Raw genomic sequence first — 27,399 nt, forward strand, 5'->3', positions numbered from 1 at the left:
TTTATAAATTAAAGAATCAAGATAAGGTTCACTCTCATCACAAATTAAGTATTATCTACTTCTTCACCCTCTCACACCTACCTTCGCCATTGAAAACTCAAGATTTAATACCACTCTGTATCTCAAGATGGATCCATGGAACCTTTCATCTTCCAAGTTTCTCTCTAAACAACTTCCTTACCCTTCTCATCTCTACGCAGAAGAGATTCCCAACATGGGAAATTCCAGGTACCATTCTTTTGCTTCTTCAATTCATGACTTTATGGCTGCTTTTGATCGAGTAATTGATGTGTATGATTTTCCATCATGTGTGCAGTGGTTTGATCAAGGATCTCAGAGGTTCGCAGTTGACAATCTTCTATGATGGTCAAGTTGTTGTCTTTGATGATATTCAAGCTGACAAAGCCAAGGATATCATATCTTTTGCCAACACAGGAATGTCCCAAAACCAGAACGGCTATGCTTGCTCGTACCCTGCTGCAATTTCTGCTACTTCCAGCAGACCGTTTCCTTTTCTTATGAATATCATCCCTACCACTGCCAACAATTCGGTTCAGGAGCACCCTCAAACACCGTCTAAATCTGTTATATGCGGTAACTTTCTTTCAATCTCTGTTTTTTTTTCTGACATGGGTGATTTTTGTGTCGGTTTATGTGTTTCTGATCCTTTGCTTTGTGCTTCTTTTTATTCAGATCTACCTTTGGCTAGAAAAGCTTCACTTCATCGGTTCTTGGAGAAAAGAAAGGATAGGTAAGTGGGCTGAGTCACAGAAATTAATCCTTCAACATAAGTAGAGCCTTCAATTTTGTTTGAAATGGGTTTTAATCTTTACATTTTAAACAGGGTTACTGGTATTTGTATATTCTAAGATGTGGTAAATTTAGTGTGGGTTAAAATGGTGAATTTTAAAACAGCAGCAAATTTTGATCAAATCTTGGGGCGAAAAATAGATTTTTATCTCTTCTTTTTAAAGAAAAACAGCGAAATTTTCGATCAATTGATTTACATATCATTAATGTTTTGCAGAATTGCTGCCAGAGCACCATATCAAACAAGCAATCACATGGAAGCCCTTAGTAAGCCAGGTGAATCCACGCCATGGCTCACCTTGGCATCTAAATCGCTACAAGACGAATCTGATTCTGATAGCAGCTCCAGCTTTGTGTTATTTTAAGTGCTTTTCTTGGACAATCTGAAGAAGATTTCACTATCATACAGCCATGGATACGGGCTTCGTGAAAAAGAGGACTTCATGGGTTTTCTATAAGCTTAGCCAAGAGTTATAAGGGCTTCTCTGTAGCCCTGTGCTGATTTTTTGGAAGCCTATGATCAACGTTGTTGCTCATGGCTACTATTATCGTAATTAAAAGTTTAATTTTAGACAAGAACTGTAAATTGAATTGGGATAGCATAGTTTTGGTATAATATTGAAATCAATTCTTCTCAGTTCTCATTGTCACATATATTGTATCTAAGGATTATCTATCTCTTTATGAGCATAATCAGTTTGTTATAGTTCAATTGGTTTCCTACAAGTATGTAAGCTACATGAAATCACATCCCATCTTTTCAGTATATATTTTACTTTTCCGCTCAGACTCTTGCACATCTTCTCTCAAATTATCTTAGTTCCTGCCATGAAACAGAAAATGAAGTGTAGTGAGCTGCAATACGAACAACAGTCGAAAAAATTAAATTTGAAATAGTATGTGTGCATTTATCATTTAACGTCACGATATCATCATTGTTCTTCCTAAGATTTCTTCCAGCGATATAAAAGCTTTCCATTCCCTCTTTTATAGCCTTTCTCAAATTAAAATTTCATTACCTTACATTACAGCGACCAATGATCTAAAAAAAGGAGTAATAATGATAATATGAAGAAAAAGTTTAGACAGAACAAAAGTTAATGCAAACTTTAACTATAAGCTTTGGAACAAAAAAGAATTGCAATCTACATTGATGCACAGCTTGTTTCAAATTTCATCTACGTGGCTTTTCTGGATTCTACGGACCAACAGAGGAACAGGTTTTTTCAAAACCGTCACGTTGACATTGTTCCACACATCAGCTATTGTGGGGAGTGTAGAGATTTTCTCTGCAATATGCATGTCTTCTGGAAGAACAGAACCAAATACAGTGTATTCATGTTTCCACTCTGAATGATCAGCAAGGCTAACGAAGAATTCAGGACCAGAACCAATCCAAGCAACAGAACCCCTTCTAAGGGTTGGACAATCTTCCACAGGAAGTTTATTGAAAGCTGTGCCTTGTGCTTCTAGTGTCCCTTGAATTAATGCATAAGGTGGACCAAAGCCAGCCTGCAAATGAGGACCATAACCATTAATTGTTACTGCAATCCAACATTACGAACGTTATTGCCTGCACTTACAACGGTAGTCTGAACATGCAAAATCTTTTTCTCCTTGGGAATAACAGGTCAATGGCCTCAGATGGACACGGTAATCTTTTCTAACCTCATTTTTGTTTGAAAAAAAAAAGTAAAAAACAAGTCTTTCAATATGAATTGAAAAGTTTACATAAAGTTTGGGTCTTTGAAAATACCATGTACTTTAATTTAATCCTTAAAAATTGTAAAAAATATGTGCAATAGGAACTCGCATATTCTGGAATGTCAAAGGTTCACTTCTAGAAGTTGTGGTCCGCAAAGTGGCTTAATTCTTCATTATGGGTAGTTCAGCTTTTTAGGCACCGTTTCTCACGTAATAAATGTGCTTTTAAGTTTCTAGTAAGTAGCGAGGGGTTCAAAATATACAATTTTGTTAATTTGTAGAAACTAGAAACTAAAAAAAAGTTGTCAATGCTTGAGAATGAGATTTTAATGCAGAAATTCATAACAAAATTTGCAGATGACTGCATATTGAAGTAGATGTGTGTGTGTGCATCCAATCATCCATCAGATTCAGATGGGAAAATCAGTCTTACATTTTCTATATGGTTTCCTTCTGAATCCCATGATTGACCTCGGCTCTCTGCACGGTAAAATTGGCAGCCAGCACAATGGTGCAAAGACAACAATTCCAGAATGTAGGAAACGGAGTGTGGAGCACAGTCAGGTAAAAGCTGCAGTGAATAAAGAATTTCCTTCAGTTAATAAACATATTCCTCACTCGTGACTAGGCCATTTCAAAATACAATACAACAGGGATTCTTAGAGTAAGCTGAATCAAGATCCAACCAAGATACATGATGTATTAACAGAAAAATAAGATGCAATAAGCAGAGTTAACATCAAGGATTGACAGAATGTCAAGAAGCATGAGCATCCCGTTTCATAGTCAATGAACTCTGTGTAATTATTAATATCAGCAAATACAGATAATTTTCCGACTTTACTAGAAATACTCCATCTAGTTTATCATCTATTAAAATGGTGAGCTTCTCCATAATTATCCAGCAAAGGTCCAGCAACTGATCCATCATATTTTCTTAAACAAGGAAGTACGAGCCACACAAAGAATTATCATAACCAACAAAATTACAACACTGATGAATTTCCTCAGTGCATATTTCTCATGAACATTTGATGGAGGACCATCCAAGCTCAACATAGGACCTTTAACAAGAGCCATGTCTAAGAGAATCCAAGAGGAAGAGGGAGCACTAACTACTTTGCTCTTATGGAGTATTAATTACTAAACTCTTCCTCCTCTTTAAATAACTTTACATTGTTTTGTAGGTCATTAAATAAAGCTTGGCAAAACACTTGGAGGAGTAACCAAGCAAGGAAAAGCAAAGGAGATAAAATTGAAGATGTTGCTGTTACGCTCAGATGCATGAACACTGCAGACAGCAACTCCATCTTCCTCTGCAGTTCTGCTTAGCTGGCAAACTTAGCTTGCTTCCCAAGCTTCTTTTCATTGCATCACGTGCCTTTAGAATAGCTTGCATCACACGTCTTAGAAGTTCTCCTTCATCTATAAATAGGGGGCTTCATCCTTTGTAAATTCAACTTTGAATTGATAATGATATGCTGTTGAGATTTCTCCAGACATTCTTTCTGAGTTCAAACACTTTGTGCCTATTCTGCACATTCTCCTCTAGCTTCCTTCCCTCTTGGAAGGCTTTCGGAGCTTGAGATTCCTTGATCTACTCATACACCTTCATTGAAACATTCATCAAACACTTACCGTGCCTCATCGTCATCCAACTAACCGCTGCCTTCTCTGGTTTTGGAAGTGTTCGTGATTGAATTGCAAGGATGCTTCCATCATTTGGCATCAAGAGCCAGTCGTTTCAGTCACGCTTCAAGAGCTAAGTGTCTCATATCCATTCCTCTGTTTTTTTTTTCCGTCTTGTGCTGTTCATATATGTCACAGTTCCATTTTGTTTTCTGGCTTGATTCTTTGTTTGAGTGAATGTTTGATTCTATTCACTGTTCGTTAGTGTTTGTTCTTCATTTTAATCGGTGCAATTCTTTTAATTGAATCCAATTCATCTAAATTCATCATTTCCGTTTTGTATCACGGTCATGTGCAGAAAATCACTGCAGTTTTAATTCCGTCAAGTAATTGCTACTGTTTTCAGCTTCGTTTTTTTTTTTTTTTTTTTTTTTTTCGTTTTCTTTGAGTCGTGTGCATCTACTAAGCTCTATGTTGATCCTATAAAGCAATGACATCAAATCAGCTTGATCATTTGAGTTAACAGCAGTGCACACTGTTTTTGGTTCCAAATTCTGCAGAAAAAAGTCAAGTTCTGGGTTTATATTTTGTAATCTGTTTTGATTCAGATTTAGTGATTGTTAAGCTTTGTACGAGTTTTTGTGATGTTCTTAAGCATTGCTAGAAGTATAACAACACACAATCCTCACAGAATCACAAAAAGAGTAGTTGAGTTGTTTAAAAACTCTGTTTCGGTAATGTCACAATATTTTCAAGTTTTGCACCGTACTTGATATCATTGCTTGTGTCTTAGGTCATTTTAATCTTCTAGCTCATCTTTTCTAAGCTAGATCTAGTGCATAGGACCATTCTTCTATCTTGTTTGATCCAGCCAGCCTTGATTCTATGTAATTTTTTCAATTCTAATGCAGATTTCTAGTTTTTTTGCTGCATAATTAGCAACTCTGACTATGATTTCGAGCATGTGTATGTTTCTGTGCATTGCAACTGTTTGAACACATTCATTTGATCATTTAAAACCTGTTTGCACTGTCCAATTGCTCTTTTCATAGCCAAGGTATCATTTCAAATCTTGAACCATCATTTTACTTGAAATATGCAAGTGCACAACTCATATTGAGATCTTGTCTGTTTTAGATCAGTTTCATTGAGTTTCGAGTCATTTTGGTGAATTGAAATTGGTTGGTTACTGTTCATATGGTAAATTTTGAGCCAACTTAGTATTGACTTGCTGCATCACCAAATTTTCCTCATTTTTAAGTAGTGCACTTGTCATCTTTTACAGCAGTCAATTTCTTTGCTGATTGAGTGCTTGGACACACCTATTATGATGCTATAAAGCTGCTTGAAGTGTCATTGAGCAGTTGACTTCACTGCCATTCAAATTCCATACTGTTGTTTCTTATTTTTCAGCCACTTTTACTGCTGTTGTCATATTTTTAGCCACCATCTTAGATTCAAATTGTAAACTGGTTTGGCAAAAGCTGGGGATCTTGTCCCAAACACAATTAAATCCATACACAGGTGTAAACCAATCTGAAAAAGGCAATTAAATCCCTGCAATCCAGTTTACACATCAAAAAAACCAGAAAACACAAGTTCTACAGTTCTTTGTGGCATTTTGACAAACAGTTTGGAAATTACATCAAACAGTTTTACAGCACAGATTTTTCCTCACTGTTTTGAGTCTTTTCTTGCTTTTATAATCTGTTCTAGACCCTATCCTAGGTTCCTTTTGAGTGCTACCTTTTGTTCTAGCCGTATATCACTTGCATTCATCATTTTTGGCTTCCAAACTATGTTTAAAAACTGGTTTTTGGTTAACTAATTTCTAGTGCAGCAGATTTTCCATCACCTCACGGTTTCAGTGTTTGACAGTGGAGTGTGACTTCATTTTGAGGTGATCCAAGTTCCAACAAGCTTCCTCCAAGAGGGTAGCATACTAGGAAGTGGAGAGTTTGTAGAATTGGCTACAAAGGTTGTTCTCCAAGCTCCATTCTTGTGCAGTTTTCAGCAGCATTTCCCCACCCTTCACACCAAAAATTTCACATACTTTTGGAGCTAAACTACATTCAGATTTGGTAGCCTCCCTTGTATACATAGAATAGCTCTTTTTCTCCATTTTTTCAGCTTTGTATCACGGAACCTTTGAAGTTTAATTGCTTTACATTTTCAAACTTAAAGTAACTTGGAAAAATGCTATCCAAGCAATTCCAAGTCTACTAAGCAACATTGTAATAGTTAGTTCCCACTTATTAGAGTGAAAGTGTGTCAAGGGGCTCCAAGTGTCACTTGCACTTTCACATAGGGCCGGTTATCATTGTCTTCCATTTCCATTCATTTATTTTCTTGCTTGATTGTCTTTTATGTTTTAAGTCTCCGTGATACTTAGGAGCGCGTTTCACATAGTTAAACCTTCGTTTGGTTTCTAGGAGCATACCATCTTTGCATTTCAAAAAGGTTTTGAATGACTTCTATCTAGAAACTTGGGTGAGAAGCGTCAGGAGACACTCTGGCTAAGGAAGGACAAGGTTTCTAAGCTTGTCCATTGTGACTCACCTCTCCTTCCTGGGAGCTATTCGGTTTCATCACCTTTAGAATCTCTATCGAAGTCATTTACCAAAAACACCTCAAATTCTCTTTTCAAAAGTTTTGATTCATACTTGTGCAAGGTTTTCAAATCATTGTGAAAATAATTTCTCTACTTCACAAGCATGAGTCACTCTAGTGTTCAAGGTAATGTCACTCAAGATCAAGAGAACATAGAGTTGCGAGAAGAGCTCAATAGAACCAAGACTGAGTTGAATGAGCTAAGGCAAATAGTCGCCACTCTTACTATCAATCAAAGCAGGCACACACAGGGAAATCACTCTCATAGGCAAAATTATGATCAAGATGATCATTCCCACCATAGTGATCACCATACTTACCAACCTTATGATCACTATCAACACCCTCCTAGGCGACATCACAACCATAGAGAACATCATGTAGAACCTAAGCTTGACCTTCCTCCTTTTTATGGGAGAGATAATGTTGAAGAATACTTTGAGTGGGAGATGAAGGTTGAACAAATTTTTGAATGCTACAACATAGATGATAGGAGGAGAGTGACCCTAGCCACCTTAACCTTTCAAGGTGCAACCCTTTATTGGTGGACATCCATCATAAGGGACCAAAGGATGAATGGCGACTACAAAATCCAATATTGGAATGAGTTGAAAGCAGCCTTACACAGGCGACATGTCCCAGCCTATTATGCTAGAGAAGTCATGGACAAGCTCCATAGACTTCAACAAAGAAACATGAGTGTTGAAGAATATAGGCAAAAATTAGAGTTACTCATGTTGAGAGCGGGAATCAAAGAGGAGGAGAGATTCACCATAGCTAGATTCCAGAGTGGATTAAACTATGAGATTAGAGATAAGGTAGAACTCTTACCTTACTTAGATCTAAATGATTTTGTCCAGCTATGTGTGAGAGTGGAAGAACAAAACAGGAGAAAAGCTTCCGCAAAAAGAACCTACCCTACCACATCATCATATAGGAGAGATCTTAGGAGGGAGGGTAGCTTTCCAAGATATGAGGAAACCAAGGAGAGAGAGCAAGAAAGGACACAAGATAAGTTCAAAAGCAAAGATAGAGAGCTAAAAAGGGAAAAAGAAAGCTATAAAGGAAAAGAACAAAGAATTCCAAGAGAGCCACCCAGAGATACCAGGGGTAGGGAGACTAGATGTTTCAAATGTGGGGCCAGAGGACACTATTCAACTGAGTGTCACTTTAAAAAGTCAACCTATATCCTTGAACATAAAAGTAATAGTGAGGAGTCATCCTCTAGTGTGTCTGAGTTGTCCTCATCTGAAGAGGAACATGAAGCTCCACCTTGCGATGGAGATCTTCTCATAGTTAGGAGACTCCTTGAGGCAAAGCATGTTGACTTAGAACAAACTCAACGAGAAAACCTATTCCACACTCGCTGCAAAGTTCTTGATAAAACATGTTCTATGATTGTGGATAGTGGTTCTTGTTGTAATTGTTGTAGCACTAGAATGGTTGAAAAGCTAGGCTTAACTCCTACTCCTCATCCTAAACCTTACAAACTTCAATGGATAAAAGAGGATGAAGGAATAGTTGTTACGGAACAAGTAAGTGTTCCCATTTCCATAGGCAAGTATGAAGACCAAATCATTTGTGATATTGTTCCAATGGAAGCGGGTCACATTTTACTTGGACGGCCTTGGCAATTTGACAAACAGGCTTTGCATGATGGAGTCACCAACAAGATCACCATTCAACATAAAGGCAAAAAGATTATCTTGAGTCCTCTTACACCATCACAAGTGCGAGAGGATCAGATAATACTTAAGAAGAAGTTGGATGGTGAGAAGAAACTTTACTCTAATAAAGTTTCCAAAGAGACGAAGTTGAGTTTGGTTGAAAGTGCCTCAACCAATGAAGTTGTCCCACCACACACTTCCAAAAATCTTTTCCTTGGACAACCTCACTTTCTTCTCTATTGTAAGGAGGCACTTCTTTCCATAAATCATCCACTTGATTCTCATCCAAAGGGGTTACAAAAGCTTTTGAAAGAGTTTAATGATTTATTTCCTAAAGAGGTTCCAAGTGGTTTACCACCTCTTCGGGGAATTGAACATCAAATTGATTTAATTCCAGGAGCCAGTCTTCCTAATAGGCCAGCCTATAGGACTAACCCCACAGAAACCAAAGAGATAGAGAAGCAGGTTAATGATTTATTGGGAAAAGGGTGGATACAGAAAAGCCTTAGCCCTTGTGCGGTGCCAGTGTTGTTAGTACCTAAGAAAGATGGATCTTGGAGAATGTGTACAGATTGCAGGGCTATTAACAACATTACAGTCAAGTATCGGCACCCTATTCCTAGATTGGACGATATGCTAGATGAATTACATGGAGCAAACATGTTCACCAAGATTGATCTTAAAAGTGGGTATCATCAAATCAGAATTAAAGAAGGAGATGAATGGAAAACCGCTTTTAAGACCAAATTTGGCCTTTATGAATGGTTAGTCATGCCTTTTGGCTTAACCAATGCTCCTAGTACCTTCATGCGATTAATGAATCATGTCCTTCAGGAATACATAGGCAGTTTTGTTGTAGTCTACTTTGATGATATTTTAATTTATAGCAAAGGTCTTAAAGAACATCTTCATCATGTGAGGAAAGTATTGATTTTGCTTAGACAACACCATTTATTTGCCAACTTTGACAAATGTACCTTTTGTCAAGAGAGTGTTATTTTTCTAGGCTTCAAAGTTGGGAAAGAAGGAGTACATGTTGATCCTAGCAAAATCAAAGCTATCCAAGAATGGCCTATCCTCAAAACAGTGGGAGAAGTAAGAAGTTTTCTAGGTCTAGCAGGTTTCTATAGACGTTTTGTACAAAATTTTTCTACTCTTGCTGCTCCCCTTAATGAACTTTTGAAGAAGGATGTGCCATTCAAATGGGATGAGAAACAAAGTCTAGCTTTTGAGACCTTAAAGCATAAGTTAACACATGCACCCATTCTACATTTACCTAATTTTTCCAAAGCTTTTCAAGTAGAATGTGATGCTTCTGGGTAGGAATAGGCGTTGTTCTTATACAAGAAGGTCACCCAATAGCTTATTTTAGTGAAAAACTTAGGGGACCTACTTTGAATTATCCTACCTATGACAAAGAACTTTATGCCCTCATTCGAGCATTGAAAACTTGGGAGCATTACTTAGTGTCTCAAGAGTTTATAATAAACACTGACCATGAATCTCTCAAGTATCTTAAAGGGCAAGGGAAGTTGAACAAGCGACATGCAAAGTGGATTGAGTACCTTGAGCAGTTTCAATACGTCATCAAACATAAAAAGGGGAGTACTAATGTTGTTGCGGATGCTTTATCTAGACGACATGCATTGTTAGTTACTCTAGGATCCCAAATACTAGGTTTTGATGACATTAAACAACTTTATGAATCTGATCCTACCTTTGCATCTACTTATGCATCTTGTCTTAAGAAGCCATTCGATGGATTTTATATTTCTGAGGGGTATCTTTTTAATAAAGGAAAACTATGCATACCCCAAGGATCTATTCGAAAGCTTCTTATCAAAGAAAGTCATGGTGGAGGACTCATGGGCCATCATGGAGTTGATAAAACTCTTCATACTTTGAAAAGCAAATTTTATTGGCCACACATGAGAATAGATGTCCAAAAGCATTGTTCTAGTTGCATAGTTTGTTTACAAGCTAAGTCTAAAGTAATGCCTCATGGACTCTATCTTCCTCTTCCCATAGCTAGTACCCCTTGGGAAGACATTAGTATGGATTTTGTCTTAGGTCTACCCAGAACTCAAAAGGGCTTTGATTCTATCTTTGTGGTGGTTGATCGATTTAGTAAAATGGCTCATTTTATACCTTGCCACAAAGTAGATGATGCTAGCTATATAGCAAAACTCTTCTTTAAAGAAGTTGTTAAATTGCATGGTTTACCCAAAACTATAGTTTCTGATAGAGATGTTAAGTTTCTTAGCTACTTTTGGAAAACACTTTGGGCTAAGCTAGGAACTAAACTACTATTTTCTACTACATGTCACCCACAAACTGATGGGCAAACAGAAGTAGTAAATAAGTCTCTATCTACTCTATTACGGGTAATGTTGAAGGGCAATATTAAAAATTGGGATGATCATCTACCTCATATAGAGTTTGCTTATAATAGAGTAGTTCACAAAACTACTAAACTTTCTCCTTTTGAGGTTGTTTATGGTTTTAACCCTCTCACACCTTGATAGGAAGTTGAGAGTGTATGCAAGGAGGAGGAGAGGTTAGTTAACTGTTAGTTAACAGTTAGAGGGAGTTAGTTGCCTAACTGTGTTAACAGTTAGGAAGAGCGGGAATATACTTTTGTATAAATTGTTGAGATGGGGAGAGGAGAGGGACTTTTGGCAATTGAAGTGTATAAACAGACGGTTAGTCTTGTTGGGGGAGATTAGGCTCTCAGATTACTTCATTCTTGTATTCTTTCTTGGAGATCAATAAAGTCAGAGGTTATACAGAACTTGTGCTCTGTTGCGTGTGTTAGTTGGGTGAGAGATAAGGTTTCTTTATCAGAAACCTATCAATTTGGTCCGACCTGCCGGATCCGAATTGGGTGAGAAGTTACGCGACGTGAGAATGGTGAATGATAACGAGGCAAGATTAGAAGCGATTGAGATAACGGTGGAGGGAATGAAGGCGGAGTCGACGGCGGTACGTCGCGATCTACAACAAATTATGAAAATGCTGGAAAGACAGGGAAATCACGCGGAGAGTAATTCGGAGGATAGCTCCGTGAATGATAACCGACACAGAGGGAATGAGGAAACTCGAGGCGGTGGAAACGGCGAAAGAAGTGGAACGCCAAAGCCTTGGAGGAAAAGGGTTGAGTTACCTACCTTTGACGGGGACGAACCACTCAGTTGGCTCAATCGGGCAGAAAGGTTTTTCGATATACAAAGAGTGACGGACGATGAAGAAAAGGTGGAGGTCGCCTACGTAAGCATGGAGGGCAGCGCGGCGTACTGGTTCACTTTCTGGAAAGCGAAGGCGAGAAACCGAACGTGGAATGGGTTGAAAGAAGCCATGATTAATCGCTTCGGTGGTGGATTCAGGGGGACCGTATTCGAGCGACTGGCTACTCTGCGTCAGGAAGGAACAGTCGAGGAATTCGTGCGTCAATTTGAAGTCTTGATGGGGCAGACAACGGGGATTCCAGAGGAACAGGTGATGGGTTACTTCTTAGCCGGGTTGCGGGAGGACGTGAAGGGTCAGGTGCGGATCCAGAACCCATCGGCGTTGATGGAGGCGATGAGGATTGCGCGCGACGTAGAAGATGCGATGATGAAAGCGCAGGGAAGCCAAGCTAGTGGATCCAAGATGAACCCATTAGGTGTTCGATCAATGGGTATAGTGACGCGATCGGAATCGGCGAAAACAGCGACGAGCCCGTTTGGAAGAACCGAGGGTGGAGGACCGGCGAGGAGAGAGGGAGCGGCGGTTAACACCGCAGCGAGGGGAAGCACGGCGATTGGGGGCGAAGGTCGAGGCCGAATGGTTCGAAACTTACCCTACCCCGAGTTTCTTAAGAGAAAGGAGGAGGGGCGTTGCTTCCGATGTGGCGGGCCGTTTGCACCAGGCCATCGATGCGCCGAGAGGAGCCTACGGGTGTTATTGCTGGCAGAGGACGAAGGCGAAGGGGAAGAGGAAGAGGTAAACGGCGACCAGGAGGAAAAAGTGATGGAGCTGTCCGCGTGCTCGGCAGAGGGGTGGACCAACCCGGGAACCTTGAAGTTGACGGGGAAAATTGGTGAACGGAGGGTGGTGGTGCTGGGCTTGCCGGTAATTGATACGGTACCATATCCAGTGAGTTTGGGTGACGGATGTCGACGGATCACCCAAGGACGCTGTGAAGGGGTGATTATCCGACTAGAGGGGGTGGATGTGGAGGAAGAATTTCATGTTTTTGAGTTGGGGGGTGTTGACGTTATTCTGGGGGTTGCATGGTTGGCTAAATTGGGAGAAGTTCGGACGAATTGGGGTAGCATGACAATGGAATATATGGTGGGGAATAAACCGATCACGATCAAGGGTGATCCAGCCCTATCGCGCCAGCTGGTGAAAGCCAGATCTTTGTGGAAGCTGGGAGATAACGTTGAGTCAGGAGCATTGGTGTGGGGTCTAAGTGCAATAGAGACAGCTGAAAGCTGTGAGTGGGGAACAGATGTGACAGGCCCGCAGCAGGCTGAACTGGAAAAGCTGCTGCAAACCCACTATCGCTTATTCCAAGATGTGCAGGGGCTGCCTCCAATACGTCACATACAGCACCGAATCAAATTGAAAAATGGTGTAGACCCTATAAATGTGAGGCCATACCGCTATCCTCACATTCTGAAAGGGGAAATCGAAAAACAGGTGGATGATATGTTGAAGGCCGGGATCATACGCCACAGTACGAGTCCGTTTTCCAGCCCAGTCATCCTCGTGAAGAAGAAGGATGGGAGTTGGCGCTTCTGTGTAGATTACAGAGCTCTGAACAAGGCCACTGTATCGGACAGATTTCCTATTCCGGTAATAGAGGAACTGCTGGACGAATTAAGAGGGGCCAAGTACTTCTCAAAGATCGATTTGAAATCTGGGTACCACCAGATCAGGATGGAGGAAGAGGATGTAGCCAAGACCGCTTTCCGCACCCACCTGGGACATTTCGAGTTTCTCGTAATGCCGTTCGGACTTACGAATGCGCCGGCCACTTTTCAGAGTACAATGAACCAGGTGTTACAACCGTATCTTAGGAAATGGGTGCTGGTGTTTTTCGACGATATTCTCGTCTATAGTCCAAACTGGATGGATCATTTAAAGCAGCTGGGTATGGTGCTGCAGCTGCTGGAACGAAATGGGTGGGTGGCCAACCGGAAAAAGTGTGATTTTGGAAGAAGGAAGATATGTTACTTGGGCCATCAAATTTCCGAACAAGGGGTGGAAATGGACGGTGATAAAATTAGAGCGGTGGTTGAATGGGAAGAACCTAGAAACTTAAAAGCGTTGAGAGGGTTCCTGGGGCTCACCGGTTACTATCGGAGGTTCGTAGCGGGCTATGGTAAAATAGCAAAACCATTGACAGAGTTACTCAAAAAGGGAAGATTCACGTGGAATGAGCAGGCGAAGCAAGCTATGGATGCTTTAAAGGCAGCTATCACGTCGGGGCCTGTGTTGGAATTACCTGATTTCAACCAGGAGTTCCATATTGAATGTGATGCCTCAGGAGGAGGAATAGGAGCAGTGCTGACCCAAAACCAGAGGCCCATCGCCTTCTACAGTAAGGCTTTGTCGGAGAACACCTTAAGTAAATCGGTCTACGAGAAGGAGTTAATGGCTTTGGTGTTAGCCATCCAACACTGGAGACCGTACTTGGTGGGAAGAAAATTCACGGTGCACACAGACCAGCGTAGCTTGAAATATTTGTTGGAGCAGAGAATAACTACCCAGAATCAACAAAACTGGTTAGCGAAGTTGATGGGTTATGAATTTGAGATTCTGTATAAGAAGGGTAGTATGAACCAAGCTGCCGACGCTCTTTCGAGGAAGTATGAAGGAGAACGGGAAGAAAGGGAATTGCAAGCTATCTCTAAGCCATTTTGGCCAGACTTCCAAGAGATCTTGAAGGAGGTAGAGGAGGATTCTGAGCTACAGAAGGTGATTGTTGGTCTGACACGTGATCCCAACTCGCATGGGGCGTACACTTTAGAGAACGGAAGATTGCATTATAAAGGCCGACTGGTAATATCTGCAAACTCAACTTGGATCCCTAAGTTACTTGAGGAATTCCATGTGACAAAGACTGGGGGGCATTCGGGAGTCTACAGAACTTATAGAAGGATAGCCCAATCCTTGTATTGGGTGGGTATGAAGAAGGAGATTACAGAATTTGTGGCGAGTTGTGCAGTGTGTCAGCAGCACAAATACGTAACAGCATCACCCCAAGGCTTGTTACAGCCTTTACCAATTCCTCAGGCAGTGTGGGAGGAAATTAGCTTAGACTTCATCGTGAGACTACCTAAGTCACAAGGATATGATGCTATTATGGTGGTGGTTGACCGGCTGAGTAAATATGCTCATTTTTTGGCATTAAAGCATCCGTATTCTGCAAAGACAGTAGCTGATGTATTTGCTAAGGAGGTAATAAGGTTGCATGGGATCCCAGTGTCGGTGGTGAGTGACAGAGATCCCTTATTCTTGAGCATTTTTTGGAGGGAGCTGTTTAAAATGCAAGGGACTAAGCTCAAAATGAGCACATCTTACCATCCGGAAACGGATGGGCAAACGGAGGTTGTGAACCGCATAGTTGAAGGGTACCTGCGGTGTTTTTGTTCTGAACAGCCCAAGAGTTGGTATCCAATGTTACCCTGGGCAGAATTTTGGTACAACACAAGCTACCAAGGGGCAGCAAGATGCACGCCATTTGAGACCGTATATGGAAGGCCCCCTCCCTCTTTCAGTCGGTTTATTCCAGGAGAAACACAGGTTGAAGCTGTAGCACAAGATCTCATGACGCGAGATGAGGCCCTGAAGCAGTTGAAATATCATTTAAGCCGTGCACAGGATTTGATGACACACCAAGCTAATAAAAAGAGAAGAGAAGTGGATATAAAGGTGGGGGATTGGGTATATCTGAAAATAAGGCCCCATAGACAGTCTTCCATGCCGGTGCGACTACATCCCAAGTTGTCAGCTAGATATTTTGGACCTTTCAAAGTATTACAACAGGTGGGCAATGTGGCTTTCAGGCTGGAGCTTCCCGAGGCAGCGCGAATTCACTCGGTGTTCCATGCTTCTCAATTAAAAAAAGCGGTGGGAGATCAAATAGTGGAAAAAGGTTTACCCGAGGAGTTGCAGGCAGCAGGACCTGCTTTTTGGCCAACAAAGGTCCTGGAGCGCAGACAAATACAGCAGGGAGATGAGGTGTGTCAACAGGTGCTGGTAGAGTGGCAGACCGGGGGTGTAGAAGGGGCGACATGGGAAGATTTAGCAACAATAAAGGACCAATTTCCAGAGTTCAACCTTGAGGACAAGGTTGAAAATGGAGGGGAGGGTAATGATAGGAAGTTGAGAGTGTATGCAAGGAGGAGGAGAGGTTAGTTAACTGTTAGTTAACAGTTAGAGGGAGTTAGTTGCCTAACTGTGTTAACAGTTAGGAAGAGCGGGAATATACTTTTGTATAAATTGTTGAGATGGGGAGAGGAGAGGGACTTTTGGCAATTGAAGTGTATAAACAGACGGTTAGTCTTGTTGGGGGAGATTAGGCTCTCAGATTACTTCATTCTTGTATTCTTTCTTGGAGATCAATAAAGTCAGAGGTTATACAGAACTTGTGCTCTGTTGCGTGTGTTAGTTGGGTGAGAGATAAGGTTTCTTTATCAGAAACCTATCACACCTCTTGATCTACTTCCTCTTCCAGAAACATCTTCTTTTCTTCATAAAGAAGGTCTTTCTAAAGCGGAGTTCATCAAAAAGTTGCATGAAAAGGTTAAAACACATATTGAAAAACAAACTCAAAAGTATTCTGAATACAACAACAAAGGGAGAAAACAAGTACTCTTAAAAGAAGGAGACTTAGTTTGGCTTCACTTGAGAAAGGATAGATTTCCTTCTCAACGCAAATCCAAATTAAGCCCTAGAGGTGATGGTCCTTTCAAAGTGATCAAGAAGATAAATGATAATGCATATCAGTTAGATCTTCCTGAAAGTTATGGCGTCAGTCCTACTTTTAACATTTGTGATCTAATTCCTTTCATAGGAGATGCCCAACAGGGTTCCCAAGATCTGGGGACAGATCTTTTTCAAGAGGGAGGGACTGATGGAGGACCATCCAAGCTCAACATAGGACCTTTAACAAGAGCCATGTCTAAGAGAATCCAAGAGGAAGAGGGAGCACTAACTACTTTGCTCTTATGGAGTATTAATTACTAAACTCTTCCTCCTCTTTAAATAACTTTACATTGTTTTGTAGGTCATTAAATAAAGCTTGGCAAAACACTTGGAGGAGTAACCAAGCAAGGAAAAGCAAAGGAGATAAAATTGAAGATGTTGCTGTTACGCTCAGATGCATGAACACTGCAGACAGCAACTCCATCTTCCTCTGCAGTTCTGCTTAGCTGGCAAACTTAGCTTGCTTCCCAAGCTTCTTTTCATTGCATCACGTGCCTTTAGAATAGCTTGCATCACACGTCTTAGAAGTTCTCCTTCATCTATAAATAGGGGGCTTCATCCTTTGTAAATTCAACTTTGAATTGATAATGATATGCTGTTGAGATTTCTCCAGACATTCTTTCAGAGTTCAAACACTTTGTGCCTATTCTGCACATTCTCCTCTAGCTTCCTTCCCTCTTGGAAGGCTTTCGGAGCTTGAGATTCCTTGATCTACTCATACACCTTCATTGAAACATTCATCAAACACTTACCGTGCCTCATCGTCATCCAACTAACCGCTGCCTTCTCTGGTTTTGGAAGTGTTCGTGATTGAATTGCAAGGATGCTTCCATCAACATTTGTATTCAAATAATAGTTTCACGGTCAACTATTTAAACTAGACATAAAATTAGTGGTTCCCAGGACAAGGACATCCAACAAACATAGAAAGTACACAGATGCAGTAAGCACCCTGACCAAGTACAGGGTGCTTCCATTTGTCACTGGAACTCTTTTTTCTTACCCATGTGCTTCTATATGTAATATACAAATACTAACTTTACACAAACATGTCAATAGTTCAACTGCAATATCAAAGCATTTGTATTTTAGATGTCAAGAGCAGAAGCACTTACTTTAATATGAAGAGTTCCATGTTCAGTTTCCAGTCCAATAATACCCTGAGAATAGATGAATTAGAAAGAACACGGATAATAAGATAACCCATCAGAAGTTGATAAAGTTCCAAATATGTGATACATCAAAATAGGGGTGGGAGAGATATAACTATGTACGCCAAGAGAAGACACCATTTTACTGCATATGTAATTTACCAAAGATTCAACTAATCACATAACAGTTGTCCAGTAAGACATTTCTACAAAAAGTGAGTGTGTGTCAAGTCAAAACACTCTAACATAAATAGCAGTTGCTCATGTGAACAACATGGTAGGTGGCTACTACCGTATCTCCTCGTTCCTAGTTTCCAATGTACTACTACTACCTATTGCCCATTTCCTGAACCTGTCTCTCTAGTCAACCTGACCTAACTGCTTCAATCAGATCCATATTGTACACATCACAACACAGAATCTACTAAATTGTTCAAGTAGAAAAGAATGGGGGAAAAAACTTAATACACACAACAGAAAAACATGCATTTTGGAGATAGTTAGCACATATAAGAAAACACTAGACAATTTTGTTTCGGGTTCAGGATGAATTTCTGAGCCATCTAAAAGAGAATATCAGATCACACGCCAGTTCAATGTAAGCACTTCACCAACACAATGTTCATCAAATTGAATTTGCAGATAAACTGACAAACAACATTTTAATAAAGATAAAAACGGAAAAACCAAACTTCTCTCTTACCTCTCCTTTCCCAAAAATAAGACCAGAAGTCCAACCAACCACTTCCCCTGGAGGCACTCCTTCTTGCCGTTCAGGTGCCAAGCTGTCCTTCTGTTTCTTCAACCAACACTGAACCAACAAAATCGAATGCTATTATGCTATGACTTCCAAGTCTCGTGTCAAAGTTTTGATCAAAAGAATAATAACTTTTAAAGAAGCCCTCCATTTTTTATGCATATGAAAGTTATGCACTCATGAAAACGGTGCACTCTAACTTCTACGAAAGCTATGAAAGCCATGCAACTCTAGGTGACAAGGAAATTTTAACTTGTAGAAAAATTCAATACATTTTACTTGTTATTTTCTTCTCTTATAAATAGTAATAAAGGAGTTTGCCTAAATAGAACCCAAAGTTCCAAGTCAACTCTAAACAGCAAGAATGAATCCAAAAATATCAACAAAAATGGGAGATCTTCATAAGCTAAGGCAACTGCAAAAATAGCAAACATGGTCTATCTAACTCCAGAAGTAATTTTAGAATAAGCATATATTAAATAAATTTCTTCATAAAATAAAAACTAACGTATATCTAAGTTAAAAATCATTTTCTATAAAAGTTAACACACAAAAATTCTACAAACGAACTTCTGGTAATTCAATTTACCAGAAAAAGGATTTTCTTTTCTTTTTATTTCCTTCTCCCAAAAAGGTTTACAGAGAATGTTATCTAATCACACACTAAGTAACTTACCTCGCCGAACTTGGATCCACAGGCCTTACGATCCCCACAAAAGACCCAAGTATCACAGAGACAAGGTCCATCTTTTCCTGAACACATTGATTTGCACGCGTTGCAGCATCCTTCAGAATTGTTGAACTTAAACTCAGAACCCCACTTCACAGCTGAACCCCAAAGCTCCAAATTCTCAATCCCCCTACAGCACCCTCCCTCATTCTGCACCGCCATACCCTCATCAACCAGCCTCCCAAAGTCTGAAACTCTGCTTCTGCCATTTGCGAGCACCGCAGAGAGAAGCGCGTAGACCAAACCGCCCGAAGCCAAACACACGAAGAGGAGTATCAAACGGTGAGCGAGAACAGAGTTGAGTCCATCGTTCCTCCGACCCATTGGAGAGTTTACCAGGAAAAGGATAAACTTGTAAGCAATTGAGTCACGAAAATACCAAGACCAAGACCGTTGACCTTGAAATGAAAGTGGGAAACAACAGTGGAAGTGCAAATGAAATGGAAGAGAGAAGGATCATGTCACGTCGTGGCGATTCAAAAGCATAGAATGGAAGAAAAGGTGAAAAGAGTTTTGAATTGGACGCTCTGGGTTCAGAGTTCAGATCGATGGCATTTTGTCGATTTTTTTGGTCCCAAACGAGTCTTTGACAATGTTACAAGAACGTGTTGTTTTGTTTCTTTGGTTTGATTTCGATTCGACGCTGATACCAAACATTAAAGTAAAACAGAAAGTGCTGAAATAATTGAGCTCCATTATTCCAAATTGTTATAATATAATGAAATATAATAAAATGAAGGTTTAACTAAGTTTTTGTCAGTTGAATACTATAACTCCTAATAATGAACCATTAAAGTTTTTGTGTGTAAATTCTACAATTGAACATTTTTTATTATTAAAGAGATAATATTTTATAGTCCATATGTTCAATTTATTAAATAATGAAAATAAAAAATACATAAAAATGAGCCAAGTCATCCTTTTAAAAGTTATAAAACAATATATTTTACTAATATATAATTCGTTCAATGAGTATTAGGTTCGATCTTTTAAAATAAAATCGTAACTTTTGAAAAAAAATATGTGGTTGAAAAATAATACTTCACCAAAAGCAGTCAATCACATGGGAAGACTAAAACATCAACTAAACTCAGTAAATTCAATTTTCCAATAACAAAGTTAAATCAAAATATTCACAAATTTATTTTAAATTTTCTTCCTAAATTGCATTTAGAATGAACTTTTTCTTAAAAATAATGCTTGCTAAATATTAAATTGATACTTAAAAACAATTAATTAGATAATAATTTAGTTAATCCAACTTTTAAATTTGATGAACCGTTGTCATAAAGTAATGTGGTTGAATAATTATTTTCACTAAAAAGTGAACATATTTGGATAGATCTCTTTGTGAAGTGTGATCATTTGTCTCTTTGTATATGAATTGAACTTGAGATGTAGATTGTAATAAGGGTCTCACACAACATTAAATGAAAGATTTGCAAATTACGTTGTGACACCTAAGTTATAGTAGATGAAAAAGAATTAGTACAAAGTAAATATTAATATGGAAAGTGACTTGAAAAGTATTTTCTTTTTGTAACCACCCTATCATATAGGTTTTTGTGACCTTATTTTAACGAGAGTTAGAATGTTAAGTTGTATATATTTGGATTGTACTGCTAATAAATATACTAGAGTTAATAGACATTATCGTTGGATTTTATCTATTGTAATAACAAAATAACTAACTATTTGAATGTATACAATAATAATAAATTATAAAATATTTTATATATGGATATAGGTGCAATAGTTCCTATAGATTAAAATCTAAAAACAATATAAATCAAATTACGATGAAAGTTTAATTATAGTAGGGTGAAAGAACTTTTTAAGATATCATGATATTATTTTTTTGTTTAATGTATATTTTTTTTATATGTCACTAATTTTTTTTACTGGATTTCTAACAATTTTTTTTTTCAAATACGAGTTGAGTTTTTTCTTCTATTTTTATTAGAACAAGATATATTTGTTTCTTTTATTTATTTTAACGTTTTTTTTTATCTCAACTAATGTTGGGTCTTATCATAGGATATACTTATTTTCATACGAGTCAAAAATTGGGATAAATTATTAATTCTGATATTATTATTGAAAGTTTTTTTAGTAACATAGTTTAAAAAGATTTACTATTTATGAGTTATGAGTTGTTAAAAAAAAATCATGGCAACCCTTCAACACAAAACTTTAATGCTCAATATTTATATATCTTTCGTTTTTTTAACTTATAATTAGATTTCTAACAAGTTGACCTTATAACTTCCTTAATAATATCATTTATGAATAATTATTGTTAGGAATTACAATAAGACAGAGACGTAGATTTGACTTTCAACATTATTTTCAAAATATAAATTCCTCTTTATACTCAATGGAAATAAGTTTTTTTTATCTTATTCTCACTTTTATTAGAAAATGAATACACCTTTAAGTAATTATTCTAAATATGAACTAAATAATTTTTTATAAAAAACAAATATCATAACAAATAAAATAATATAATATCAAGTATTCAATGTAAAAAAGATATATACTTTTTTACAATATAGAATATCGAAAAAGGAATAATAGTGATATAAATATAAAATAGAAGTATAAAATAACTGGATAAATATGAAATAATTAGTAAAAATATTGAATGGATGTTTTATAAATAAATTACAAAAGTAAAGATGAAAGAAATGTTAATATAACTTCTTTTATCTTTTAATTAATTAATGTAATATTTTGCTTCATATTATGTTATATAAATTATTGTGATTAAGTAATATAAGAAATAACATGTTTATATATATATATATATATATATATATATATATATATATATATATATATATATATATATATATTGAAATAAAATTACTAATTACTTGAATATATAAATCATCACTAGTTATAAAATAATAATTTGTTTATAAGATAATTAAATGAATATATAAGTAGATATGAACACAAGATCATTACACAAAACTTGTTTTTCAATTAGGTGTTTTAAGAAAGTGTGAACTTCTATTGGAAGTGATAAAATTGTTCCAAACCCAACCTATATACCTCACACACGAAGAAGGCATAGTAAATTTGGTAAAAAAAAATTATATATATGCTCAACCATAAATTACTCAAGGACTAGATTTTTGGCAAAGTGGTCTTCAACTTCCTCGTTAGCCTCATCAACATGTACAACGTTCGACGATCCTGTCGAAGTTTGCTCAAGAGTGTGAATTTTTGTCCTTGCTTCTTCTATGATCTGCATTATTTCTTCCACACTCTGGCTTGGTTGGTCCTTTTGTGTTTCCTCGTAACCCCTTCTTTCAGCCTCGATTATCTCCCTCGGCAAGTTCTTCCTAAACCAAAGGTGTTGTTTTATCTCCGACATGGTGATCCTCTTTCAACAAGGATGAAAATAATACAAATCATTAATACACTTCAATTATTACAAATCAAATCACTTGAACACACATGAAAAAGATTAGTCACAAACAAAATGGAGAAATGTTTTATATCAACCATATATTGATAACTTGCAAACATGTTTTCATGACAATTATAAATTTAAGTATGAATTTAGTCAAGTACATTATGGAATGTAGTAAAGTGTTAAAAACTTAAGACAAACTAAATGATGGGTCTTTCAAGGAAAGAGACTCAACAAACACAACACCACCAGTAAGATCTCAACCCAACCAACATAAAAGATTCATATTATTTTTAATTTAAAACTTTAAGACAATAAATTTATGAGTTTTCTATTTTATGTTGCTTAACTTTTTCATTTCTATAAAAAATGAGACTTAGGCTTTGTTCACTTGAATGCATTTGGGAGAGAGGAATTGAATGGATTTGAGAGGATTTGAAGATAATTTTTTTTGTTGTTTATTTGCATGGATTTGGAAGTAGATGAGAGTGGATTTAGAAGTAAATTTTTTAATCTGTCACATCAATCAAATCTTACACTAATTCTTACAAACGTTGCTTCCAAATCCACTTTCACTTACCTCAAAATTCACTCAAATAAATAACAAAAAAAATTATTTTCAAATCCTCTCAAAATCCACTCAATAACTCTCCCCCAAACCCATTCAAGTGAACAAAGAGTTAAACTTACTTGGATTCTCAACAATCTGTCTTACAAGTGAGTTCCTTTCATATTAATACACTTCCCATTCAGTATAAATATTCCTAAGTATCTCTTTTTTTATTTCTACTTAATGTGATACGTTACATTTGAATCTTCAACACTAAACTATAGACATATGATGTTTAGGAATACTTAATCATTCTAATTACAAGTATTTAGCCTCTGTCTGCACATAATCATTTGTAGTTTTGTATATATGACAGTACTAATGATAGTTACGTACCTTGGCAGGATTAGCAACAAAAATAGAAGAGATAAGATGTCTGCACTCCTTAGAAACACGAACATAGTCGGGTATGGCGTATTGAACACTCATAATTCTCTGCCAACGAGAGAATCAGAGTTTAATCTTGCTGCTATAGATCAAAGGTATTAATCATAAAGGATCTCTTTTAAGTCAAGTAAGAGTTCACCCCAATACTCTTTCTGAAATTCTTAGGATCTTCTGGATCTTCAAATGGGTATGCTCCAACTAACATCACATAAAGAGTCACACCACACGACCAAACATCTGCAATCTACAGAATTCCCAATTTGAGACCGAATTAAGCATGTTTTCACATTGTCATGAACTGTTAACTTGATGTGATACAGCAAGCTTCACTTTGCAAAACTATTAAGCGAATTTCACAATACCTTTCCATCATATTCCTTTCGTGACAAAACTTCTGGAGCAATGTATGCAGGAGTTCCAACCGTTGACTTAGGCTGAGAGTGCAGCAAAGCAGACTGCATTTGAATATTAAATTGATTAGGGAATTCAACAGACAAATATATGAAAAAGGTTCACTTTGGTGAGATGTTACAGACCTTGGAGAAACCAAAGTCACAAATTTTAAGTCTAGGAGCTGGATTTCCGTCAAGTAGAGTGTTTTCCAATTTCAGATCTCTATGACATATTTGCTGCAGCAGGATACATGATATGATATTACACAAAGGCTTTAAATGGACAACATCAAAATTTTCTGAATGCCTACATACCATGGAATGACAATAGCTAACTCCAGATATCAGTTGCTGGAAGAAAAATCTTGCCTGCGATAAAGGGAATTCATCAAAACCATCACTTGTACTTACAGAGGACACTACACACACACAACCAAGTGATCAACCTCATCTTCACTCAATCGACCAGCATTGCATATCCTCTCGAAGAGTTCACCTCCAGCAGCATACTCCAAGACAATAGCTAAATGAGTATGGGTCAGAAATACCTGCAGAAAAAATCTGACTTCCAGAATGAGTATACAACTTCAGAGAGCTCTCAATAGATTCTATAATGAGTTACACCTGCATTTCTTTATGAGCCAATAACATCAATGAACTACACAGTTTTGTTTTGTTTATATTCTAAAGTCAAGTCTGAAGCAGAAGTAGAAGCTGTGTTTGTATGAAAGCTGTAAGAGCAAAACATTCTTACAACTATCACATAACTTTAAAAAAAAATCCTACTCAAGGAACAGCTTGAGAACGGAAACAAACTCTTACCTCTTTGAACCTAATAATATTCGGATGCCTTAGAGATCGGTGGTTTACTATCTCCCTTTGGACATTCGCATCAATCTGAAACGGCAAACATAACTTACTCAGAGGAATGTAAGATGAGAACGAATTTGGGAAAAAAATTCAGAAAACAAAAAATGTGAGGTTGATCCAAGGATAAGGAGGATAAGGTGAGATGAGCTAGTTATTTTGAAACAGTGGTCATGAACAAAATTGATAAATATCTTTCTGACACAATGAGATCCGAAAAGCGTCAAGGCAGAATGCAAAGCAGAAGAGAAATCTGAATAAGTCAAATTGAGATTCCTCAAGGAAAAACTGAATCATCAAATGTTTGATAAAATTTCATGACCTTTTTTCCTCTTTCTATGTATTTGATAGCAACAAGTTCCCCTGTCTTCTTGTCTTTGGCCAACCTTGCCACTCCAAAGTTCCCCGAACCAAGCTCCTTCAGAGTCTCGTATCGTTCTTCTTCCATATCCACTCTCACCAAAGCCTCAAATCAGACCAAACCTTTTCACAATAGAAAACCCAAATAAGGAAATGGATATGGCTTTATATACTCTTTATCACCCTACATTAAAAGTCCAATGAGGCCAAATATAATAAACAGTTACACAAGGAAAACAAAGAAGACTAAATAAAATCGAAAGGCAACAGGGAAAGAAGCATGTGCAAATCAATGGAGGCAGGTAAGCGGAAAATAGTTAAAACTCAATAAAAAGAACTCACCGTCTTTACTCGTTCTTCAACTGTAAAAGCAATTTATGTTCATTATTTTTAGGTATAAATTCTTAGTTCTGAGTACCAAGTACGGTGCTGAGGTTTGATCAAAACAGTGTAAAAGACAAGGACATATTCAAGAGGCAAAAGTAAAGTTTACTCCAAAGAAATTAGTCGCTGCTAGCAAGCTAACTGTCCATTACGACATCCTCGTTCACACCAAAGACAAGGAGTGGCATTTATATGTGATTGTTACATAAATAGATGGACAAGAAGATAGGGGGATTCATTACATACCAAAATTTGTTAATCATTGGTAACTGATAATGATGATCACTCCAATCCAACCAACATACATGTCGTGAGAAAAAACCAAAAAAAAAGAAGATTTTTAAGTGTAGACGGTAGTATGAGCCATACCCAAAAGAAAATGAGAATGGGTTGTCGGATAAAAAATATAGATGAGAGAAATATAAATTAGGTGTGAAACATAATCCTGTAAGGTTTATCAAGTTATATTAACATAACATTTTAAACATTAAGTGCATAGGTTAAAGACTTTAATTTAAAATTAATGGGTTACCAAATTTGTAAACAAACTGAACAACTTAATTGTTATGTATTGTTAATATAAAAATTTGCATTGTTCTTTTAAAAGGTATCTTAGTATTCTAAAAATTAATCTTTAATTTTATTTTATGAATCTTTTCAAGTCAGAAAAAAAAACTATAATAATTGAAGCGAATACGATATTTTTCTTAATTTGTAAAGAGAGAAAAAAAGAATAATGTTAAAATATAAAATAAAGAAAAAGAATATATTTAAGCGTGCGTACGCTGGAATGGAGGGCATGATAAGGTTGCTTTCGCTTTGAAATTTGGAGAATAACGTTCCCGCGGCACTGGGTCCCACCTGATTAAGCTTTCTTCTACTTATTATTTTTTCATAACATTGACGTTTTTATTTTATTTTATTTTAAAGTCAATGCGAACACACCATAAATAGATTCATCTCCGCCGTTAAATTTGTTGTAACGTGTTTATCTGAACGACCCACAAAGCAACTCCAGTTATAACAGTTGGTTTTTTCACATCCATCACGAATAAAAAGAGTATAAATATTAAACAAACACACACATATATATATTTGAATTCATTTAAACTCCGAAAAAATATCTCAGATAATTTAATTCTCTTTTTGAGAATAGTTCCAATGAGAATTCCCTTTTAATCCATGTGTACGAAAACATATTAAAATAATTATTGGTAAGTACTTCAAAAGAGATTAATATATAAAAAAATCTTAGGCTTCACCTCACCGGTGGGTTGGTGAGCCATCAAATCAAATTAGAATTTTGAAAAATAAAGAAGAATCAGTCTTCGTCTAATTCGACGCATGGCTCACGGTATTCCGTTTTTGAATTTTTTAATGTTAACATAAATTTGTTCTCTTACTACTATTTAAGGTCTTAGTATTTTTTTTTAGTTATTTATAATTTTGGATCATATTCTTTAATTATCTTCAATTTCTAGTTAATTTTTTTTAAATAGGAATGTGTTGAGGAAAAAAAGAGAGGCGCTACTTTAGTACTACGAATAATACTAAATAATTTATGAAAAATCAATTTTTATGGTTAAATAAAAGCTACTATCAAAAGTTAAAAGAAAGACCGCACGCATACTTTACATGTTCGGAAACTGAAAACACCATTTTGTCCGACAGTTATTATTTTTACAAATTATTTCAAGAAATTAACGAAAAAGTAATATTAATATATATTTAGTAACACTCTACCATACCACATAGCAAAGAAATAAATTATGTATACCAATAAAGTATAAAAATACGAAAATTTTTGCATAAAAGTATACAAAGCACGAGAATTGTGAAAATTATTGTTTGAAAATTCAAGTATAAGTCTAAGTCTCACGTTCGATAAAAATTAAAAAATAAAACACTATTATGCCGATTAATACATTACTTTAAACTTTTGA

At 37.0% G+C, this 27,399-nt stretch overlaps 3 protein-coding genes across 4 annotated transcripts; 1 reads left to right on the forward strand and 2 right to left on the reverse strand.

The window, feature by feature from the left end:
- Positions 1-34: 34 nt before the first annotated feature.
- Positions 35-1,597, forward strand: LOC124837334 (protein TIFY 10B-like). The gene is made up of 4 exons (XM_088100797.1): positions 35-228; positions 317-594; positions 694-751; positions 1,028-1,597. The coding sequence occupies exons 1-4, from the start codon at positions 128-130 to the stop codon at positions 1,173-1,175; spliced, it is 585 nt and encodes a 194-aa protein (XP_087956923.1). The 5' UTR covers positions 35-127; the 3' UTR covers positions 1,176-1,597.
- LOC124837333 (uncharacterized) lies at positions 1,402-19,680 on the reverse strand. 2 transcript variants are annotated; one of them, XM_088100796.1, is made up of 6 exons: positions 18,982-19,680; positions 18,252-18,359; positions 17,513-17,557; positions 2,948-3,085; positions 1,960-2,322; positions 1,402-1,633 (listed from the first exon to the last, which is right to left on the reverse strand). In XM_088100796.1, the coding sequence occupies exons 1-5, from the start codon at positions 19,357-19,359 to the stop codon at positions 1,978-1,980; spliced, it is 1,014 nt and encodes a 337-aa protein (XP_087956922.1). In that variant the 5' UTR covers positions 19,360-19,680; the 3' UTR covers positions 1,402-1,633; positions 1,960-1,977. The 2 variants fall into 2 exon arrangements, with proteins under 2 accessions (XP_087956922.1, XP_047168621.1); XM_047312665.2 differs by lacking the exon at positions 1,402-1,633 and having other exon boundaries at positions 1,776-2,322.
- A 2,321-nt stretch (positions 19,681-22,001) lies between these two features.
- LOC148191932 (serine/threonine-protein kinase SRK2A-like) lies at positions 22,002-25,306 on the reverse strand. Its single transcript, XM_088100471.1, has 9 exons — positions 25,035-25,306; positions 24,668-24,742; positions 24,292-24,393; positions 24,161-24,214; positions 23,990-24,082; positions 23,816-23,908; positions 23,593-23,697; positions 23,403-23,501; positions 22,002-22,426 (listed from the first exon to the last, which is right to left on the reverse strand). Exons 1-9 carry the CDS (start codon positions 25,158-25,160, stop codon positions 22,157-22,159), a joined length of 1,017 nt encoding a protein of 338 aa, XP_087956597.1. The 5' UTR covers positions 25,161-25,306; the 3' UTR covers positions 22,002-22,156.
- Between the last annotated feature and the right edge of the window lie 2,093 nt (positions 25,307-27,399).

The sequence above is a fragment of the Vigna umbellata genome, chromosome 10, assembly GCF_029865625.1.
Source record: "Vigna umbellata cultivar VRB3 chromosome 10, Vumbellata_1.0, whole genome shotgun sequence".
In the NCBI taxonomy this organism is placed as follows: domain Eukaryota; kingdom Viridiplantae; phylum Streptophyta; class Magnoliopsida; order Fabales; family Fabaceae; genus Vigna; species Vigna umbellata.

Coding starts and splice junctions, on each gene's coding strand:
- LOC124837334 (XM_088100797.1), top strand. CDS start 128: ATGGATCCATGGAACCTTTCATCTTCCAAGTTTCTCTCTAAACAACTT. Junction 229..316: donor CCCAACATGGGAAATTCCAG/GTACCATTCTTT, acceptor TCATGTGTGCAG/TGGTTTGATCAAGGATCTCA. Junction 752..1,027: donor TTGGAGAAAAGAAAGGATAG/GTAAGTGGGCTG, acceptor AATGTTTTGCAG/AATTGCTGCCAGAGCACCAT.
- LOC124837333 (XM_088100796.1), bottom strand. CDS start 19,359: ATGGGTCGGAGGAACGATGGACTCAACTCTGTTCTCGCTCACCGTTTG. Junction 17,558..18,251: donor TTATTTTTGGGAAAGGAGAG/GTAAGAGAGAAG, acceptor ATCTATTCTCAG/GGTATTATTGGACTGGAAAC. Junction 3,086..17,512: donor ATGGAACTCTTCATATTAAA/GTAAGTGCTTCT, acceptor TATTCACTGCAG/CTTTTACCTGACTGTGCTCC.
- LOC148191932 (XM_088100471.1), bottom strand. CDS start 25,160: ATGGAAGAAGAACGATACGAGACTCTGAAGGAGCTTGGTTCGGGGAAC. Junction 24,215..24,291: donor GTCGATTGAGTGAAGATGAG/GTTGATCACTTG, acceptor CCTTTATCGCAG/GCAAGATTTTTCTTCCAGCA. Junction 24,083..24,160: donor TTAGCTATTGTCATTCCATG/GTATGTAGGCAT, acceptor ATCCTGCTGCAG/CAAATATGTCATAGAGATCT.